Source organism: Ipomoea triloba, chromosome 7 (genome assembly GCF_003576645.1).
Source record: "Ipomoea triloba cultivar NCNSP0323 chromosome 7, ASM357664v1".
NCBI classification, from domain to species: domain Eukaryota; kingdom Viridiplantae; phylum Streptophyta; class Magnoliopsida; order Solanales; family Convolvulaceae; genus Ipomoea; species Ipomoea triloba.
Window position 1 is genome coordinate 25,362,756 of NC_044922.1, and position 21,231 is coordinate 25,383,986.

Below are 21,231 nucleotides of genomic sequence, written 5' to 3' on the forward strand. Positions count from 1 at the left end.
GAGAATGACATGTAGGAAAAGTTCTACCTTTCCAACCTACTTTCACGCATACTACAATTACAAATGTTTTATTTAGAGTTAAGAATTTGACTTTCAATATTGATAAAATATTTAAATATGTTTTAAAGAATTTGGAGGGAGAATTAATATATTCATAGAAATAGGGAGTGATATTTTATTAGATTTGTACAGTAGTGAAAAGATAATTGGAAGGGCGGCAACCCCTTTCTTCCTCCCCGAGTAAGGATATATGGATAGAGATAGAGCGTGGTGTTACAATACATGACAGAATCGAGCTAGCCGCAGGAACCACCTAGGTTTCGTTTCCCCTTTACAATTGTTTTGGCATTGACGCATGTGTTTGGTTTAAGCTGGGCGGCCTTACCCTCCACCGATACAATATCAATGTTGGCCAATTCTACGTCTTCACAGGGAACTGCTTGGCTGCAAGTGAGGGAGATCGCCGGATGTTTCTTCGACGCCGTTCCTCTTATGTTGCGGAAATGGACATCTTTCAGCTTCACATTAGATGGCTGAAAAAATTAAAAATTCATTTATAATGTAATTTGTAATGTAATATATATATATATATATATAATGAAAAAGAAAAATTAATTAATTAGCTTAGCTAAGGTATAGTACTAGGTACCTCTTTTCTGCTTTTGGAGTTGTAGTCTTGATCGATAATGATGGGATGAGTAACATTGTGCAACACTATATCTTCAAAAATAATCCCAGAAGCCTTGAGCTTTGGCGAGTCACGATACGTCTTGATTCTTGCTCCATTTGTGGTGCTTATTAGTGTGCAATTTCTCACCGTTACTCCTTTCACGTCAGTTTCTTTTTCCCGCTTCCCAAGGCTCCCAATACTGCTTCCATGCATATATATATATGTCACACCCACAACAAAACAGTTAATAAAGTAAATTACTATAGACACACACTACCAGGCACAGACATCTCACTTAATTCTTGGATAATAGATTATTGACAAAGTAATTAGAAAAAGTATTGGGCGGAGCCTTGAGCCAAGTCCAGTAATTGGTGGTTAAGAAATTGTTAGGGAGGCCAGTGAAGGGCCGATTCAGCACCTTGCATCTAGAAAATGTGATAGCTATATAAAGAAATAAAATTGCATCATTTGCTATAGCTATATATAGCTTTTGACTATTGAAAATGTAATGACACCATAGAGAAATAAAGTTATGAGTTGTGCCCTTTGCTGTGAGCTAGCTATAGCTTTTGACGTAATGGTAAGGGCTTGATCTTAACAACAAGTGATATCATAATCAGGTCATAAGTTCGAGTTAAGACGGGCCTAGTAAGTGCTGGACGGAGAATTGACATAATAATAAGCGCTTGATCTTAACAAAAAGAATTGCCCTGGTGATGGATCTAACCTGATGCCATGTCCAGGGCCACAAGTGACCCTAGTAACAAGAAGATTGGTGTTCCCATCGCCTATGGATACGCAGTCATCACCCGTTCCCACCACAAGATCACTAACATTAACGTTGGTAGATCCGCTAATGTGGAGGCCATCCGTGTTCGGGCTGTCTCCGGGAGCGGTTATGCGGAGCTTCGCAACACTAAAATCATTGCAGTCCGACACTTTCATATGAAACCCCTTGCTATTCACAAACTTGATATCATGAATGCCAGACCGGTTCACGCCTTGGAATATGAGAGAAACAGGAAGAAGAGGAGCATTCTTAATTTTCTCGTCCGCGTCAAATTGCCACACATCCTCTCCACGCCCGTTCATGGTTCCTCCGCCCGTGACTTCCACGCCCGCAACGTGTTCGATGATAAACCAATAGTTCGAAGTGTAGACGCTGAGATCGCTGTCGGCCACCACGGTCCCCTTAATTTCAATCACAATGGGCTTAGCCGTGCAGGGTCCTTCGAACACAACCTCGCCTGCCCGGAATGTTCCTCGTGGAATTACAACCTTAGCGGCCCCCTTAGAATGGCATGCTTTGTTCCACGCTCTAATCATTGCCTGCATGCATGCAAGAAATGGATTTCAATCCATTTCTTATACATCATATGTTAAAGACAAATTATTGTGTGGACCATAGTCCACATAGTGCTGCGTGAACCATAACAAAAAGTACATTTTTAATATACTAAATGTACATTATTTGTGTACTAAAGGTACATTATACAATATAAAGTACACAAATAATGTACACCCCTGAATACAATGTACATTATTTTTATACTGAATATACATTAATTTTATACTTAATGTACATTATTTAATAGTATAGTCCACACAGCTAGGTTGACTATGGTCCACACAATAATGATTGGTACTGGGCGGGCTTTTAGATTCTGGTGGTTTCATTCTTATAAATAAATGAGACCCTATAAAAAGCGCGATCTTTAAAACCAATACCTTAATTTTTTTCTTTTAAAAAAAAAAAGGGGGGAAGGTGTGCATAAAGGGTCAGATTTAAACCCTTGATCTCCAATATGAAATACTATAGACACACATTTCTTCATTGGAATCTTTTATGAATAATTGCAAACTTTTTGTTTTTTAATTTCTTAGCTAGCTAGATAAAAATTAAATATTAGACCCTCTAAAATTTGAGATCTTGTGCTGTTGGGCAGCTTGCACAGTCCAAAATCATGTCCTGTTAACATATAAATAAATGGAACTCATGCATGCATGCACGTATATATGTACGTACCATTGTGCTATCTCCTTTGCCATCGGGTTTAGCCCCAAATTTGGTAACGTCGAAAATAGAGTGTGTATGGCCACGAGGAGGGATGCATTCCACTCCGGTAGAGAGCAAGGCTATACCTAAGATAACAAAAATTCCAGCTGCCTTGATCTCCATTGTGGCCACATAAATATGTTCAACGTACCTAAGACGACAGATACCTTTTCTGCGTCTTTATTGTTTTAGGATAGGAAGAAAGGGGTTGGCAAGAAATGTTGAAAACTAGATATCTTTTATACAACCAATTTTATGGCAACGCGGTATGTACGTTCTACGTGCCGCTAATAGTGTCTTGTGGTTACTATTTTTAAGGAGAGATGCTCAGATGCATCCTCTCAATTCTTAACCATTGAAGATCAAGAGACCAAAAACCTTCAGAAAGTTAAATTTGCTAGGTAATTTTTTTTTTGTTAAATAACGTTTGATATAGATTAAAAGTTTTAATAAATGTTAATGTATGTGACATATTGCTATTAATTAATTTAAAAGGTTTTTTTTTTTTTTGAAAGTAAAAGGTGTTTATTTTTAATATGCTAATTATAATATGTTATATCAACATTTGATACCATTTAGATGTCATTTCATCCGCATAATTATAGACTACAAGTTTTACTTATTGCAGCTAAGAAGATGATCTGCAACTTTCATATGTTTATGGTTGTTTATGATGATTCAAAATTTATCTGGTCAAGATCAGACATGAAGTTTCTCTATTCATACAAAGTGGCTGGATTCATACTATAATTTATATTTTAGGTTTTTTTTTTTTTTTTTTTTTTTTTTTTTTTAAGTGCACTCTAACCTAACTATAGTATCTGCTCAACAAATTATGTCGACCCTTGATTGGAGTAAGAAGTGGTATGGGATATGCCTTTAAATATCTTATATTTGTACGGAGTATTATTTTTGTATATTTTTCCTTATTGACAATTATTCATTTGGAGTAACACTTCAAACAACTGGTTTTTGCTTTCTGTTTTCTAATTTTTAAGTTCTCATTTTTCAAATTTATTTTTTAGACTAACTTTATAAAATTAAACACAAGTGTAATTTCTTCGGGTGATTTTTAGATCTTATATATTTTAAAGACTGGGGACAGGACGGGGCGGGGGAGAGGTATCCCGATCTCTGTCCCCTCCTCGATGGGGAATTGAAAGCATTCCCCATCCCCGAATTTTTTCCCGATCCCCTTCACTTGGCGTGGGACAGCAGGAGAAATTGACATCCCTATCAGTTATATATGGACTTCAAACGACAGGGTCAGTAAGGGGTTCTAATTACTGTGAGTTCATATACACTTTTAGAACTTTAATTTGAAGGCAGCTATTGATGGTATTCGACTATTCGTTATTGTCTTCCTGTAATTACCATAGACGGTACACACAGAGACGGAGCTGCCTTGGGGGCAATGGAGGCAGCTGCCCCCACTCACTCCACCCCCACCCCATATATAGCCCTTGTATGTATATATGTATATATAGTACATGTTTTATATATAAGTACAGAAAAACAAATAAAAATAACAAATTGAGTAGTATGCTCAGATGGTAAGTGCGCATTTATCTTTTGAAATGGGAGACGGTTTGAATCCCCCAATTTTTTCTCCATATCTTTTTTAATATAACATATACGGAGTAATAGTATAACTTTTTCCTTACTTCTTCAAGCTTCAAAGCTTTTTTTTTTAAATTATATATATATATATATATATATATATATATATATATATATATATATATATATCNTAAAATTAATAATGAGATGTGTACTTTATAATGTATTTTCTATTTGAATTATTTTATCAAATTAATTATATATTATATATTGTTATGAATATTTTTATAAAGTTTGATGCGTTGCATTTTTCGCATATATCCAACAATATTTATTACTATATTTAAGTGTTTCATTTTTTGAACTATCTTTCGCCCCCACTGAAAATAATTCCTGGTTCCGTCCCTGAGTGCACATCTATATGGTAAACACAAAGGGCATTTACTCTTGGCTGTGAGTATGAACGGAAACAAAGAAACTTTTTCATTGGCATACTCAATTGTAAATTTTGAGGATGACAATAGCTGGACTTGGTTCTTGCAATGACTAGCAACACATGTATTTCCGAACAATGAGTACATATGCATAATTTCTGGAAGGCACCTAGGCTTTGATGTCATATTTAATGCCTTGTCACAATTATACCCGTCATGCGTGCCTACAACATATCCGTAATAATGTCATGACAAAGTTCAAAAACAAGAAACATAAATCACTAATCTTGGAAGCAACTGTTGCAGCTACAAGATTGAGTTACTAGAAGGCAATGAGAACTATAGATTAGAGGAGCAGTAGCTCCAAGCGTACCAATACTTTTTCGAAATTTCGGAGCAATCATGGACATTGTTATATGGCGGTTGTTACATGTTTGGCATTATGCATGACTCAAATTGCTATGCATAGAGTATATAATAAGTTTGATGTTAACTTTACACATGCAAATATTAAATACGAAAATGCATGACTTGACATTCAAACTATTGTCAATGTGGCATATGAAATGTGGAGTAAATAGATTTATGGATAAGTTAAAAGGAATTTAATTATGTTGTAATTTAAAATTTTTCTTAATTAAATTGCATCAATTAATTAAAAAAAAATGAAGTTCTTGGTTTCATATGTATTCGAGAGGTTTTGCATCTCATGATTTTTAATGGCTAAAATTTGTAACCACACGACACAAATAGCGGTACATACAACACATGCACGGTTGCCTGAAAAAGCTATTGAATCAAACATTTCATGTCTGCCCCTCTTTAATTTTCATAACTCCAAAATAAACAAGAAGAAGAAGTGAAGAAAAAAGAAGAAAAGAAATCAAATCTGTCGTCATAGATTATTGAATGTATTGAAGTGGCCACAAATGGAGATCAAGGCTGGAATTTTTGTTATCTTAGGTATAGCCTTGCTCTCTACCGGAGTGGAATGTATCCCTCGACGTGGCCTTTCAGCGGCGACTGTTTTTGACATTACCAGCTTTGGGGCTAAACCCGGTGGCAAAAAAGATAGCGCATTGGTATACTATAATGTATTTATTTATGATTATATGTTAAGATTTAAATAATAATCCATGCATATATTTTCATGTAGGCGATGATTAGAACGTGGAATAAAGCATGCGAATCGACGGAGGCGGCGAAGGTGGTAATTCCGGAAGGAGAATTCCGAGCGGGAGAGGTTGTGTTCCAAGGGCCGTGCACCGCTCCTAAGCCGATTGTGATTGAAATTCAGGGAACGCTGCTGGCTGACACCGACCTCAGCGTCTTCACTTCCAACTATTGGGTCAGTATCGAGCACGTCGACGGCGTGGAAGTCACCGGCGGAGGAACCTTCAACGGCCGTGGAGAGGATGTGTGGCAATTCGACGCAGACGAAAAAATTAAGAATGCCCCTCTCCTTCCTGTTGTAAGTAAACTACTCTCACCTCCCGGGGCGGATCTAGAGTGGGGCAACGGGGACCGTTTCAGGCTCACCCCTCCCCACCCCATCCCTTTATATATTTTTTAAATATATAGCAATAACTTATATATAATTTTCTGGTAGTATGTGTTGGTTGTGTAACCCATTGTAGTGTGGTGTATAATCTGGTATTGTGGATTGTGCAACATGTGGTGTGAGTTGTGTAACTTATTTTGATTTTATTTATTCCTCACCTCTCTAGTTGAAGATCACAAGACATATCCATGGATTCAATAGACCCATTGATTTAATGCAATGGGTCTACTGAACTCGTTGGGAAGCATATGTTCGTCTGTGTTTGTGTTTGGTTGTGCAACGTAACCCGCTGTTGTGTGGTATGGTATGCAATCCGTTGTTGTATGGAGTGCAACCTGTTATTGTGTGTTATGCAATTCATTATTGTGTGTTGTGCAACCCGTCGGTGTGAGTTATGCAACTAACCTTGGTGAATTATTGGACTCCTCATTTATTGATTTGTCATGAAGTTATTAATATTGTGCATGCACCCTTAAATTTTAAAAAACAGCCATAAATTTAAGATCTACATATGACCATTGATTTTGTAATATCTATAGTCCATATTAGTTCACAGTTCTCACATGATCATACCCTTTATCCGCCTAATGTAATTACTATACACATTGTTGCAGTCTCTGGTGTTCCAAAACGCAAACCATTCTAGCATTCATGGTATCAAGTTTGTGAATAGCAAAGGGTTCCACATGAAAGTGTCGGACTGCAGTGAATTTAGTGTTTCAAAGCTCCACATAAGCGCTCCCGGAAACAGCCCAAACACGGATGGCGTCCATATTAGCGGATCTACCAACGTTAATGTTACTGATCTTGTGGTTGGAACAGGCGATGACTGCGTATCCATAGGCGATGGCAACACCAATCTTCTTGTTGCCAACGTCACTTGTGGCCCCGGACATGGCATCAGGTACCTCACATCCATCACTAGGCCAGTTCTAATTATTTTGTTAAGATAAAGGTTTATTACTATGTCAAAAATTATAATTAATAGGAAAGAAGTAACTTTATTTTCTTTTACAGCCACATATTCTAGTCACATGGTAATAGATTTGGCCCTTACTAACCTCTCCCCAACAATCCTCCTTCCTAACACCAGCCAATCTAATTAACTGCTCTTACTAGGACTAAGATTAATTACCAACCTTCGCCCAACCATACCTAGCACCAACCAGTCTGCTTTTTCTGGGACTATGATTAAGTGTTTATCACTACGCCAAAAGTTATACCTAGTAGTGAAGGTCCAACTTTATTTCCTTATAAACCACCATCACATTTTCAAGAGTCAGAGTGCTGAACTTGGTCCTTTACTGGTTTTCGTCCGAGGCTTTAGCCTTATAATACTGGATTTACCCTTATTGACAATGCCCAACATACGTTATTCACAATTCAAGCTGTCCATGCGGGCTGCTTTTTTTGTAATTACTTTAATAAGTGTTTTGAATGGAAGCAGTATTGGGAGCCTTGGGAAGCGGGAACAAGAAACAGATGTGAATGGAGTAACTGTGAGGAATTGCACACTGATAGGCACCTCAAATGGTGCAAGAATCAAGACGTTTCGTGCGTCACCAAAGCTCAAGGCTTCTAGCATTGTTTTTGAAGACTTAATCTTGCAAAATGTAACTAATCCCATCATTATTGATCAAGACTACGGCTCCAAAAGCAAAATAGAGGTAACGTAACACACCCGCCCCCCCGCCCTTTAATTAATTTATTTGAATTGAAGTTAATAATAATGTTTGTTTTTTGGAATATATATAGCCGTCGAACGTGGAGATCAGTAATGTTCATTTCCGGAACATAAAAGGTACGGCGGCCATAAGAAAACCTGCAATAACGCTCACATGCAGCGAATCAGTCCCTTGTAAAGGCGTAGAATTGAGTGATATTGATATCGTGCCGGTGGAGGGTGCCAAAGGCAAACTTAAACCAAACGCTTGCCTCAATATCAAAGCAGTTTTTAAGGGCAAATCAAATCCGGGTGCCTGCTAGCTACCTACCTACCTACTTACCTTCTGCCTGCCCTTAGCGTTTTATTTTCATTTTAATTACTTCAATTAATTTTGTATTCTTTCTGTTAGGCATCAGTCGAGTTCATCCTCAATTTGAGAAGTACTCACTCTGGAGTGATGTGGTTAAAGGATTAATGTCCACCACTCCACTAGCTAGAAAGTAAGTGTAGAGATTCAACAATTTTTTTAATTACCCTGTATGTACTAGCTACTTCAATTCAATTCTTTTGTTTTTGTATATATACTGCAAGACCCTTTCTGCTCTATTCTTGAATTATTACATGAAAAATCAATTTTGATTACAATATATTTCATTTCAAGCCATTACATATGGGCAAAAACCTTTAATCAATATTAGAAAAGGCTTTGATACCTGGCCTCATACATGCCTCCATATCCTTGATCAACATATAAGATTACTTGAAAGACAATGTATATATGGTCGAGTGATGTTAAGGTAGCTGAGCTTTCCAACAACCTAGTTAGAATTTCCATCTATAAGGCTATCCTTATCAATACTTTCTCACTTTTAAAACTATATCCTACTTCCACATAATCAAATTTGCAATTCCTTCATTATTTTTTCTACAACTTGCAATACTCTTACTCTAAAGAACAGTTTCACTTTTAATAAATATATAATAATAATAATAATAAGTTTTTTGTTTTTTTTTTAAAGCTACCATTTGATGGAGGATGAACATGTAATAAAAATATGTCATGTCATCTTAAAGGAACCAAAATTGCACATATGGGGTTAGCCTAAGATTTCCAAAGGGCTTTGTGTCAAATAATCTGGAAACATTAAGCCTATGTTGCACAGAAATAGAAAATTGAGAAACAAAAAAAAAAAGAAAAAAAATGACATTTTCAAAACATATACGAAAAGAAATGTGGGGCAAAACACTAAATTACTAATAAATAGTTAAATAGTAAATACAAATTACCACAAAGTTAATATAAAATAAAAATAAAAGTTAATAATGTAACTACATATGATGAAATTAAACCCCGCCGCAAAGAACTAACGGTGCAAAGGAAGAAGAAGCGTACCAACAAGGAATTCCTAATTTGTCATAAATTTAACTCCTAAAATCAAGCATAACATCTGCTGATCTACATCCCTATAATCATTCAAGCTTTCAAAACACAAACTATACCTACTAAAGCACCCTTATGTAAATATAAAAGAACTATACCTACTAAAGCACCCTTATGTAAATAAAAAGTAAGCAATTCTCATGTGAGAGATGATTTCGCTAATATTGTTGTAATTTGTAACGGTCATAATGATTGTAAGTTTGTAACGCCTTGACGTTAAACTTGATATGCTGACGTTAAACTTGATAAGCTAGGTTGACGAACCTTCCCTTAAATAAGGATCTCACCTCCCACATCGCATTCTCATGCTTCCCAACTAATCACACTAATATATATATATATATATATATATATATATATCTCCCTATACTTATATTTGAGAGTTTGCCAAATGCCCCTCAAAAATGACACCAATGCTGACCGTTTATTTAACATCCTGTGGCTTAGATTTTTTTATCAAACATTTAGATTTATTTTTATTATCAATTGCCATCAGCTTTTATACAAATTACAATTCTGCCATAATTCCATAGCATTTGGCATATAATTACACAGCAAACCACTAATTCTGCAAAACTTAGTGGCAATTCACGTTTCCCAATAAAACTTTTTGATTTCTTCAAAACGCCATTTCACTGTCAATCTTTTTGCCCGGATAATAAGGTGGTTGTCCTCCAAACAAATCCAAGCTTGGCGTATAATTAATTACAGCAATTACATCTCTATCTCTAACTTTGCAAAAGTTAGTGGAGTCTGGACTGGCGCATTACTTTTTCCAATGTAACTTTTTCATAGATTCAGAACAATTCCATTTCTATCTCACTTTGTTTGCCGGATAATGACATTGTTGTCCAAAATTTTATTACCTTTTTGGATTAGCCTCATCAACATAAAGCTGATTGCATTACACTATGGTCTGTTATAATTATCTTTCCTCAACCGCTTGCCAGACCAGTATATGCCGAGAGTTCTTCCACCTGCAGCAATTCTGATAGCTGTTAGTACTAAACTGATTCCGAAGGTGTAAGTTGTGATTGTTCTTTTTAAATCTTCACTTTTTTTGTATACAATAGGTTATTATAATGAGATTGCTGTCCAAAATTTATTACCTTTATAGATTACACTCAGCAACATACAGGTGATTGTATAACACTATGTTTTCTATAATTACCTTCCTCAAAACTGTCTGCCACATCAGTATATGCCCAGGAGAGGAGTTGTTCAACCTGCAGCAATTTTGATAGCTGTGAGTTCTATAGTGATTCCGAAGATGTAAGTTGTGATTGCTCTTTTTAAATCTTCATGTTTCTTTGTATACAAAAGGTTATTATATTATTCTTCCTCCTTTTATCACACTTTTTGCTAACAAGAATGCTATGCAAACCCAAAAGGATGTATACTGTACATACTTCAGCATAGAGTTCATAAAGTCCAGAAGTTATAGGCATACAACCATACTGCCAAGTGCCAATCTGCATAAGTGCATAACACATTAAAACTAATAGTGTCTACTTAATAAACCAACATTGTGTCCTTAATAAACTAATACGGAGTAGTAAATGAAATAAAAACTTGAAACTTAAAACACAAGACAACACAGTTCATTTGGAGCCTGGAGATAAATAGAACTTATAACTTAATATAATACTTAATATAATACAGAAACTCACTTTTTTTTTTTTTTGAAAACCAGAAACTCACCAATACACTTAAAACATAATAGAACTTAAAACTTACAACACAGTAAATCACAAACACACTTAAAACTTTAAACCAGTAATTCATATGAACTTATTTTAATATAAAATCTGAAGTTAATAGAATTATACACAATTAGAAATTACCTTGAATAGATTATTGGAATTTTTGGAGTCTGGAGACTTTGATTTATATAAATCAAACTATCAACTAATCAAGAACTAATAAAAGTGAACAAATAAATAAAAAAATTCTGGATTCTGAAACATTCAATTGTACTGTGTAACATCTTTTTTTTTATGGTAAATCAAACTAACAACTAATCAAAGTAAAAAAATAATGGAATAGAATCTATAAAATTAGTATGCAAGTTCGAAACTTTCACTTTGGAGTTGGAACTTTGAATAAGTGAAGAACGAATTTATGTGATATGTTTTATGTGAATCAAAGTATCAACTAATCAATAGAACAAAGAGATGCTCACTATAGACTTCTGTCTTGTGTGTTGCATGCACAAGAGCCAAAGAAAAATGCAAAAAAGAAAAGAAATAAATTTAAACATTAAAATAAGTCCAACACTCAGCACACTGCGGAACCCGGGAGACATATTTCCACTTGGAATTGGCTCAATCTTAAACAAATGGAAAGAGATATTGAGGTGTTGAAGCACTAACACAAAGAAATTAAAGATGCAAACAGAAATGGAAAGGTACTGACTAAGATAAGAGCAACATAGCTTTAAGTAGGATATGGTGTAACCTTAGTCAAATTACTCTTTTATGTGTTCACTTGAGAGCAGAAAAGTTTGTTAAAACTGAAGGTTCAGGGGCAAAAAATGTTTAATTGCATACAGTTAAGATTTGAGAAGAATGTTATTTAATAAAAACAATCAGTGGAGTTTCTTTCTATTTGCTAAACACTTGGTATAGAATAGGAATGGAATGGAAAAAAGAGAAAAAAGGCAATTTAACTTCAATAATCAATATGTTTCAAAGAGTCGATCCATACAGCTTGAGTAATTCAAAACGTATTCATATTTTCATAATCCAAGCGCAAGAATCTCAAATACAAATTACACTCCATATTGAATAGGCTAATAAATTGAAAGAACAAAAAGACATAAAACCATGAAACACGGAGCTACAAATAGAGGTAAAGTTCAAGACATACCTAATTTCGTTTCTTTAATTCTACTAATACCTTATAATTACCACAATAATGTAAACCACATCTTATTGAAATCTTTTTAACCTTTATATTATGAAAACTTCTTAGTTGTTCTTCAGCAAGTTCATCAGAGAAGGAAGATCAAATTATACTGAAGAACCTCGAGGGGTTTACCATTGATTGTATGATGAAAACGGAGCTTAAAAAATTGGTAAAGTTCAAGACATACCTAATTTTGTTTCTTTAATTCTACTAATACCTTATACTTACCACAATAATGGTAACCACATATTATTGAAATCTTTTTAACCTTTGTATTATGAAAACTTCGTTGTTCTTCAGCAAGTTCAACACAGGAGGAAGATCACATTATAGTGAAGAACCTCAAGGGGCTTACAATTGACTATATGATGAAAACAGAGCTACAAATAGAGGTAAAGTTCACGACATGCCTAATTTCGTTTCTCTAATTCTACTAATACCTTATACTTACAACAATAATGGTAACCGCATCTTATTGAAATCTTTTTATCCTTTTTATTATGAAAACCTCTTCGGTATACAAAAACTTAAGCTGGCTACTTAATAAACTAACAGTGAATCAACAAAAAACTTAAAACTTAAAACATAGTATAACACAGTTTAGGAGCTTGGAGAGAAATAGAACTGAAAACTTAATACTGAATATAACATAGTAACTCACTAATACACTTAAAACTTAATTGAACTTAAAACAAAGTGAAGTCACTAACAGACTTAAAATCCAAATCAAATAATCAAATACTAACATACTCTTACAAATCACTAATTGAATGGGGGCAAGAAAATTCACAAAACTACATAAAATAAACAAAGTACCATATGACAGTAAACTGCCAAAATCTCTTAATAAAGCTCTGTTAGCGAGATGATTGCAATTCTGAATTAAATAATCCACTTTCAACATGTTGGCAAAGATTATGGATTATAATCGTAAAACACTTTGTAGCTTATAAGCCAAACCATAAGTAACTTAGGAATTAGTTTATTGATTATTAACAATCCACACACGAAACCATAACTATAAATTATGTATGTGCTTTAAGAGCTACATAGATATGTTACAGCTCTATTCCAAAAAAAAAAAAAAATGTTACAACACTAAAAACTAAAGATCTCTCACTCATACTAATTACTAATTAAAGGTAAACAAACAAGCATACAACTTCATTCCATTAGAAAGCTATTTCTTAAAACAAAATCATAGCCAAGAGATAGATGTTTGCCTTAAATTACATAAATAAAAAATGCAAGATCTAATATGATCAATTATGCAGGAACTGGCTAATTATCATAGTAATTTCCAGAACCTAAATATTCCCTTTCAAGAAATCATAATAACAATAAATAATTTATGTTACAAAGAAGAAAACACAGATCAAAATCATGAGCAAAAACATCACCATCTAGCCGATAATCTAACATTTCTCATCAAGTTTCATGTTTTGTAATATAATTTTGTAATAGAAGTATGGTAAACAAACAAAAACTATCAAAACAAGCACCAATCAACAGAAAGACGATCGATAATCACATAAGAAGCTCACCGGAAAGTTAGATCTTGAAACGGAAACTCAACCACCTCCACCTCGAACCAGACGGCGGGCGGCTGGAGTCCTCGGGACAACCGTCGATGGCGCCGGCGTCAATCGGCTGTCTGGTTTTGCATAAACGCCACTGCTGTTGTCAACGGCGTGACGGAGTGGGCACCGGTGGTGGGAGATCTCCGGCTTGGTTATGCGTGATGGCTGGTGTTAGTTGGCCAGGTAGGAGCTACCGGCTTCATCAATCCAGATCTACGAATCTGTTGTCTGGTTTGAGTCAACGCCACTGCTACTGCCGAGGGCATGACGCGGTGAGCAGCGGTGGTGGGAGACCTCCGGCTTGGCTGGGCGTGGTGGCTGATGTTGGTGAGTGACGGAGAGAGGCCGCAACCGGCGACGAGCTAGCAAGAGCAGGAGTCACTGATGTAGGCGGAGCGCTGCGGGAGGGGAAAAATAGCAGCTGGAGTGGCGGCCTCCGGCTTGGTTGACGGCGGAGATTGGACAGCTGCAGCTGCGGGTAGGGACTTCACGGGAGTGGCGGCCGGTGGAGAGCTCACCGGCATAGAAGCGGACGGTGCAGATTCCGGCGTATTAGCTCGGGACTGCGGCTGTAGGTGGAGTAGAGGCTGGAGCCTAGGCCGGAGTAGTCGAAGCAGGAGCGGGAGTTTTAGGCTTTGAAGGAGTGGCGGTTGTGGAAGGCGAAGCAGCCGAAGTGGCGGCGGCCTTTCGATGAAGAGGGGGGCAAAGGTCTGTGCGGCTGCGATTTAGGATTTAGGGTTATCGACTGGCTACTTCACGAGATTGACAGAGAGGTTAGGCTCCGTAAGAGGTAATAATAATAATAATAATTCTTTCAAAAATAATAATAATACTACCTTCATAATATTAAGTTTTGCATTGTTTTATGATTTTCTTTAAAATAAAAGCTGATGGCAATTGATAATAAAAATAAATCTAAATGTTTGATAAAAAAATCTAAGCCACGGGATGTTAAATAAACGGTCAGCATTGGTGTCATTTTTGAGGGGCATTTGGCAAACTCCCAAATATAAGTATAGGGAGATATATATATATATATATATATATATATATATATTAATTCGGATATTCGAACGGATCAAGACTGAAAATCCATGCCCCAAACCGATTAAATAACCCCAAAATTAAAAGGCGGGTTGGGACGGTTTTTTCTCTTCGGTTTACGATCAGGTTGGGGACACCTAAATCAAATTTGGGTCGGGTGTGTACATTCGGGTGCATCGGTTATGCTCAGTCCTAACTTCAGAGATATCATTTTCGCAATACAAGGTCGCCTACTTTACCCAGTCACACCGGCGAACTGGTCTGCTTCGTTTGGTAGCCGACAACAAATATGAAGATAGTTGACCACGTGAGAATTATGGGGTAAAAACTATTGGGTAAATACTACTGGTATTTGATTTGTTGGAATATAATTTACATTTACTCCAAAACCAATTATAGTGGAAATACTATTTTGAAAGTTGTTTTATTTAATTTGCAAGCTGCTATTAAGAGTTTACTAGAACTTTGATTTCATGAGTAAGTTTAATGCGTTATTTTGACTGTTAATTTCATTAATGGTCCAATTGGTCTTCCTTGTTAATTTTGCTTCAGCCATGTGTTGTTAATGCTTTAGAATTTGGGCATCTTATTGCTTTAGAATTTGGGCTTCTTATTTGAGGTGTATTGCAATTTAATTCTTGTCATTTTTGGGTATACTCGGTGACATGTGAGTTTGTATATATTTTGTTTGATTCTAATTTATTTACATTTACAAGAAATAAAAAAACAAAATTGATAGTTGATGCAGTGTAAAAGATTAACATATGTAATTATGTACCTGATTTTTAGTTATGGGGTTAACATAATATTATCGTTGGGCATTCGCGCAAAGCGCGTGCCCATGACTAGTATATATATATATATATGACTTTTGGTCTCCATCTAGTTGTTAGTGGCTTTGTCACTTTACTCCTTAAATATAAAAATGACTACTTTTAGTGTCAGATTATACAATTTTAGTCATTTTTAATCCTCTAAGTAAAAATATAACACTTCTGGAGGGTGAATATTAATGAAATATAAAATTGCTAATTAAAAAAAAAATCGAGGATATTGGAGAAAGTACTCTTATATATAATCTTGGTACTCCTGGTCTTATCCACTTAGCTAGTTGCATTTTTTATGGTCTTTTGTTTCCTGTGTTCACTATGTATAAATTGATTCAAAACCATAATAAACACCCATCACAACCTAATTCCCTTTCTCTTCCCAATCCCAATGGTTCTCTTTTGGAATATTCATGTCGTCTTTCTCTCTCTTCTTTTCTCAATCATAAGCGCAGAAAACTCTGAAACTACATATATTGTCGGCCTCCAAAATGACTTGAAACCTTCTGTTTTTTCCGATGTTGAACACTGGTATACTGCCACCCTTAACTCCCTCACTGTAACCAACAATTACCCATCCAAAACTCACACCCCTTTCCTTCATGTCTACACAGCCGTTTTCCATGGCTTCTCTGCTAAGCTCACCAAAACACAGGCTCGCCTCTTGAAAAACCGCCCCGGTGTTCTCGCCGTCTTTCCCGACCGCCTCAGGCAGTTACACACTACTCGGTCGCCTGAGTTTCTGGGGTTGGCCTCCTTTGACCCGGAATATGTGCCGTCGAATCTCTTATCTGAGTCGGATTCCGGCTCCGATGTCATCGTCGGCGTGTTTGACACGGGTATTTGGCCGGAACGACGTAGCTTTCACGATGAAGGCCTTGGACCGGTTCCTTCTCGCTGGAAAGGGGAGTGCGTGGAAGGGCAGAATTTCACCAAATTTAACTGCAATAGAAAGGTTATTGGAGCTCGATACTTTATTGCCGGATATGAAGCCGGCACTGGGAGATTTAACAGCTCCGTTGATATAAAATCTCCGATAGATTCAGATGGTCACGGTACTCACACCGCCTCTACGGTTGCCGGTAGAGCCGTTTCCGATGCTAATTTATTTGGCTTTGCGAAAGGCGTCGCCGTTGGGATTGCGCCTAAAGCCCGTCTCGCGGCCTATAAAATTTGCTGGAAAAAGGGATGTATGGACTCCGACATACTCGCCGCCTTTGATAAGGCGGTTGAGGACGGAGTAGACGTCATCTCCATTTCCGTCGGCGGCGGAGCTTTTATCTACAATATGGACTCCATCGCCATTGGCTCTTTCGGAGCTATGGAAAAAGGTATTCTCATTTCTGCTTCCGCCGGTAACGACGGCCCCGGTAGAATGACGGTGACGAATTCTGCCCCGTGGATCACCACCGTCGGCGCGAGCACCATCGACAGAAAATTCCCGGCCGATCTGGTGCTGGGAGATGGGCAGGTGATCGCCGGCGCGTCCGTATACGACGGCGGTCAGGAGAATACCTCTTTGCCGTTGATTTACGGCGGGAATGCCTCCGTGAGCCACGGCGGTAAACGCGGGAGTAGTTTCTTATCCGCAAGGTGCATGCCGGAATCTCTGGACAAAGATTTAGTCGGCGGGAAGATAGTGGTGTGCGATCGCGGCGGGACGGGGCGCGTGGCCAAAGGTGAGGTGGTGAAGAGCGCCGGTGGGGCCGGTGTGGTGATTGCCAACGTGGCACCCCTAGGCGAAGGCTTGATCGCAGACGCTCACGTCATTCCCGGGCTTTCCGTAACGGAATCAGACGGCAATCGTGTTCGGGGATACATAAACTCCCACCCAAACCCAACCGCCGCCCTGATTTTCCGGGGCACCGAAATCGGCGCCAAACCCGCGCCGGTAGTTGCGTCTTTCTCGTCAAGGGGCCCCAGCGGCGAGTCGCTGTACGTTATCAAACCCGACGTCATCGCGCCAGGTGTCAACATCCTGGCGGCTTGGCCGGGTGACGTGGCGCCTACGGAGCTACCCTCCGACACGCGGCGCTCGGAGTTTAACATTGTTTCAGGAACGTCGATGTCATGTCCACATGTCTCCGGCCTTGCGGCTTTACTCAAAGGGGCCCACCCGGAGTGGTCCCCAGCGATGATCCGGTCAGCGCTTATGACCACCGCCTACGTGGAAGACCAGGAAGGCAAGCCGATAATGGACGAGAAATCCTATAACGTCTCAACCGTTTGGGACATGGGAGCCGGACACGTCAACCCGGAAAAAGCCGTCGACCCAGGACTAGTTTACGATATTACCCCCAACGATTACCTCAACTTTCTCTGCTCCTCCAATTATACCGCCCAAGATTTGCGGCAAATTGCTCGGAAGGCGGTTAAATGCCCCGGGCCCGGGGAACACCGGAAACCGCCGTGGGATCTCAACTATCCGGCGATTTCGGTAGTGATCGATGCTTCCTCGCCGACATCGACGGTGGTTAGAGCTACGAGGACGGTGACCTATGTCGGTGAGGGCGCGTCGACGTACAACGTGGCGGTGACGAACCCAAATGGTGCAGTGGCGAAGGTAACTCCGACCCAACTTGATTTCACGGCGAAGGATCAGAAAAAGGAGTACGTTGTTGAGATTACGGCGGAAAAGTTGGCAGTGACGCCGGGGAAGTCTGTCACTGAGTTGGGAAAGGTGGTATGGTCTGACGGGAAACGCCAGGTGGTTTCACCTCTGCTTGTAGTCTGGAAAAAAGCCTACTGATATATGGATTATCCATAACTTCTAAATGAATATCAAGTATTACCAGTTTTATTATGCATGGATAGCTATAGATACATTAATATATGGCCTGCATATTTGCCGTATTCATTTTCTTCATTTCATATGATTCAAACCATCAATCACAACTGATAATCGGCGCGAACATCACTTTTTTTTTTTTTAAATCTTCTTGTTTGATTAAGAAATAAGAGGTACAATATAACAAGGATACCATATTGCCTCGTATTTTACCAACTAGTTTTTCAAAATAGGTGTACAATATTAGTATTTTGTATTAAAATTTTAAATTTATTTAAATTTTAATATAGTACTACCTCCGTCCCAAAATGGTTGTCTGGTTCGTTTAACCAGGCTTGACTGAAGTAATTTTTAATCCAATTTTTCATAATATTAAGTTTAGCATTAATATATAAAATTTATATATTTAAAAACTACATTAAAAGTACTATTAAACACAAAAAATTAAATTTAAAAATAAAAAAAAAATTATTAAAGAAAATAAGCAAAGAAGAAAAAGTTAGTTTGACCAATGAATAGTAAATAAGACATGTTGGTAAAATGGGACAGAGAGAGTAAATAATAATAATAATGTAAAATAATATTTATATTTTAAAAAATAACTAACATATAATTCTAATATTTAATGTGTATATATTATTATTATTATTATTATTATTATTATTGAAAAAGATAAGAAAATATATGGTGGATGCATGTGCATTGTAACAATAGTGGAAAAGATAACGGAAATTATAACGATAGGGGTACATTTGTCCAAAATATTATGTAGTACAACTTTTATAGCATAATATACAAAAAAAAACGTAATGAAAAAAATGGGCATAAATGAGGGGTATAACCTTCATTCACATTTTTAGATTACTTTTTAACATTTCATCAATTGACACTCTCACATTTTTAATGAATACTTCTTTCCTTTTGTCATTCAAATAAACTTTTTGACAATAACAAATTTTCAGTTGTATAATTCTAAATTATATTTTTAATTCTTTACGTGAAATCACTTAGCGGTCAAAGATCAACCAACATTAACATTCGAAGAAAACAAGTAAAGATTGCTCAAAAATGAAGAGCATAATCACACTAAACTTTGTAGTGTATTAGATATTAAGAATGCCAAATCTTTTGCAATATCTTTTCAAAGGTTTATATACAAGGATGAGTATTAAATGTAAATTGCTAAATATGTAAAGCAAATCACTAAAATTCGTAATACAATTATATTTTGGATTGTTTCGCTCTTAAACATGCATAGTAAAATTGAGCTAGTTACTTCCAACCGAACCTTAGGCCCCTTTCGATGACCTTAAGTCGATGACAAATTAAAGACCCTCGATCTTCCACTTTGTCTTCACGTGTGTTCACTATCGTCCATGCCATATGCGCTTGGACTCGCATCACTAGAGGTGTCAAAGTCGATTAAAGTTCGCAGGCCAACCTTAAACCACCTTGTGGTGGGGCGGGTTAGGGCCTACATTTTTTGACCCGCAAAAATGTCGACCTCACGGGCCACACAGGCTAACATTATTATTATTATTATTATTATTATTATTATTATTATTATTATTATACACACACACATATAATCTGGTTCATATGACAACCTTGGTGAGAACTATGGTTTAATCCGGACTGTCAATTTGACAAGATTTGAAGCTTAAGGTTAAATCTTTAATTAAATTTTATATTTTTTGATTAAATGTGTGGGGTAAGGTGGTCATTTCATGCGCTATTTCCTTGCATGAAGTTTTATGCACCTTAATTATAAGGAGATTTATCCGGTAAGTTTCATTTTTTTTAAATACGAAGAACCTGAATCCACTTTGATCCGATCCAAATCAAAAGTGGACCTACATATATTTGTATCACAAAACAACCACTTAAAATTCTATTTTATGCTATTTTTATCAACATCTAGATCAACGACTCAAATCAATGATTTTTTTTAAAAAAGCGTTGTTATAAACCCAAGATATGCTACTGGCGCTCATATCTTCTTTTCTATGTTACTTTGACAATGCCCATTGACTGATTGCTGAAACATGATTGAAAAGTGATAGTGGTTGTGTGTTGTGATTGAACAAAAAAAAAAGGCGTGTCCTCAATTAAACAAGCAAATTGTAAAAAATGGCGCACCTTGAGAAGGAAAACAACACACCTTATAAGGATTAATAAGGAAAATCACACACCTAAAGCTTTAGGCCGACGTACCTTAAGTTTCAACAACTGACGCACCTTAAATACACAGATCACACACCTTAAGAAGGAAAACCATGCACCTTAAGAAGGAAATCAACGCATTTAAAGCTTAGACCGACGCACCTTAAGTTTTAAGTTTCAACAACTGATGCACCTTAAGCATACAACACAGAAACCATGCACCTTAAGCACAAAACCGTGCACCTTAAGAAGAAAAATCACGCACCTTAAATTTGATCTAAGTGCAAATAATATAAAAATACATTTTTTTAATTTTCAACTAAATAAAAAATTATAGTTTTCTAAACTTCAATCAAACACAAAAAAAACTATTTGTTTTTTAAATAAGTCATTTTACTAAAATAATTTTTCAATTTTTCTTTTCTATTTCCAAACAGAACTATAGCCTCTGCAACTTCCGTCTTCTTCCCCTATTTTCGGCGGTCGCCGCCGCCACCNACGACGGCGGCGACCGCCCCTTCCTCTTCATCA

At 37.0% G+C, this 21,231-nt stretch overlaps 3 protein-coding genes and 2 long non-coding RNA genes across 8 annotated transcripts; 3 read left to right on the plus strand and 2 right to left on the minus strand.

Annotated features, from left to right (window-relative positions):
• Positions 1-130: 130 nt before the first annotated feature.
• LOC116026272 (exopolygalacturonase-like) lies at positions 131-2,928 on the minus strand. 2 transcript variants are annotated; one of them, XM_031267753.1, is made up of 4 exons: positions 2,700-2,928; positions 1,401-2,002; positions 650-869; positions 131-533 (listed from the first exon to the last, which is right to left on the minus strand). In XM_031267753.1, exons 1-4 carry the CDS (start codon positions 2,850-2,852, stop codon positions 297-299), a joined length of 1,212 nt encoding a protein of 403 aa, XP_031123613.1. In that variant the 5' UTR covers positions 2,853-2,928; the 3' UTR covers positions 131-296. The 2 variants fall into 2 exon arrangements, with proteins under 2 accessions (XP_031123613.1, XP_031123614.1); XM_031267754.1 differs by having other exon boundaries at positions 1,401-2,037; positions 2,700-2,834.
• Positions 2,929-5,598: 2,670 nt separating this feature from the next.
• On the plus strand, positions 5,599-8,530 carry LOC116023998 (exopolygalacturonase clone GBGE184-like). Its single transcript, XM_031264882.1, has 5 exons — positions 5,599-5,805; positions 5,880-6,194; positions 6,899-7,188; positions 7,732-7,951; positions 8,040-8,530. Exons 1-5 carry the CDS (start codon positions 5,653-5,655, stop codon positions 8,268-8,270), a joined length of 1,209 nt encoding a protein of 402 aa, XP_031120742.1. The 5' UTR covers positions 5,599-5,652; the 3' UTR covers positions 8,271-8,530.
• A 1,309-nt stretch (positions 8,531-9,839) lies between these two features.
• Positions 9,840-13,980, minus strand: LOC116025584. Its single transcript, XR_004099701.1, has 4 exons — positions 13,843-13,980; positions 10,801-10,863; positions 10,563-10,617; positions 9,840-10,368 (listed from the first exon to the last, which is right to left on the minus strand). It is a non-coding gene; the product is annotated as an uncharacterized LOC116025584 (long non-coding RNA).
• On the plus strand, positions 10,364-14,724 carry LOC116025585. Of its 3 annotated transcripts, none has more exons than XR_004099704.1 (3): positions 10,364-12,467; positions 12,599-12,690; positions 13,763-14,724. It is a non-coding gene; the product is annotated as an uncharacterized LOC116025585 (long non-coding RNA). The 3 variants fall into 3 exon arrangements; XR_004099703.1 differs by having other exon boundaries at positions 10,364-10,663; positions 12,365-12,467; positions 12,599-14,724; XR_004099702.1 differs by having other exon boundaries at positions 12,599-14,724.
• A 1,335-nt stretch (positions 14,725-16,059) lies between these two features.
• Positions 16,060-18,556, plus strand: LOC116024884 (subtilisin-like protease SBT1.5). The gene has a single exon (XM_031265904.1). It carries the CDS (start codon positions 16,141-16,143, stop codon positions 18,496-18,498), a length of 2,358 nt encoding a protein of 785 aa, XP_031121764.1. The 5' UTR covers positions 16,060-16,140; the 3' UTR covers positions 18,499-18,556.
• The last annotated feature ends 2,675 nt before the right edge of the window (positions 18,557-21,231 follow it).

Coding starts and splice junctions, on each gene's coding strand:
- LOC116026272 (XM_031267753.1), bottom strand. CDS start 2,852: ATGGAGATCAAGGCAGCTGGAATTTTTGTTATCTTAGGTATAGCCTTG. Junction 2,003..2,699: donor GCAAAGGAGATAGCACAATG/GTACGTACATAT, acceptor GCATGCATGCAG/GCAATGATTAGAGCGTGGAA. Junction 870..1,400: donor GGCCCTGGACATGGCATCAG/GTTAGATCCATC, acceptor GCATGGAAGCAG/TATTGGGAGCCTTGGGAAGC.
- LOC116023998 (XM_031264882.1), top strand. CDS start 5,653: ATGGAGATCAAGGCTGGAATTTTTGTTATCTTAGGTATAGCCTTGCTC. Junction 5,806..5,879: donor GCAAAAAAGATAGCGCATTG/GTATACTATAAT, acceptor ATTTTCATGTAG/GCGATGATTAGAACGTGGAA. Junction 6,195..6,898: donor ATGCCCCTCTCCTTCCTGTT/GTAAGTAAACTA, acceptor ACATTGTTGCAG/TCTCTGGTGTTCCAAAACGC.
- LOC116024884 (XM_031265904.1), top strand. CDS start 16,141: ATGGTTCTCTTTTGGAATATTCATGTCGTCTTTCTCTCTCTTCTTTTC.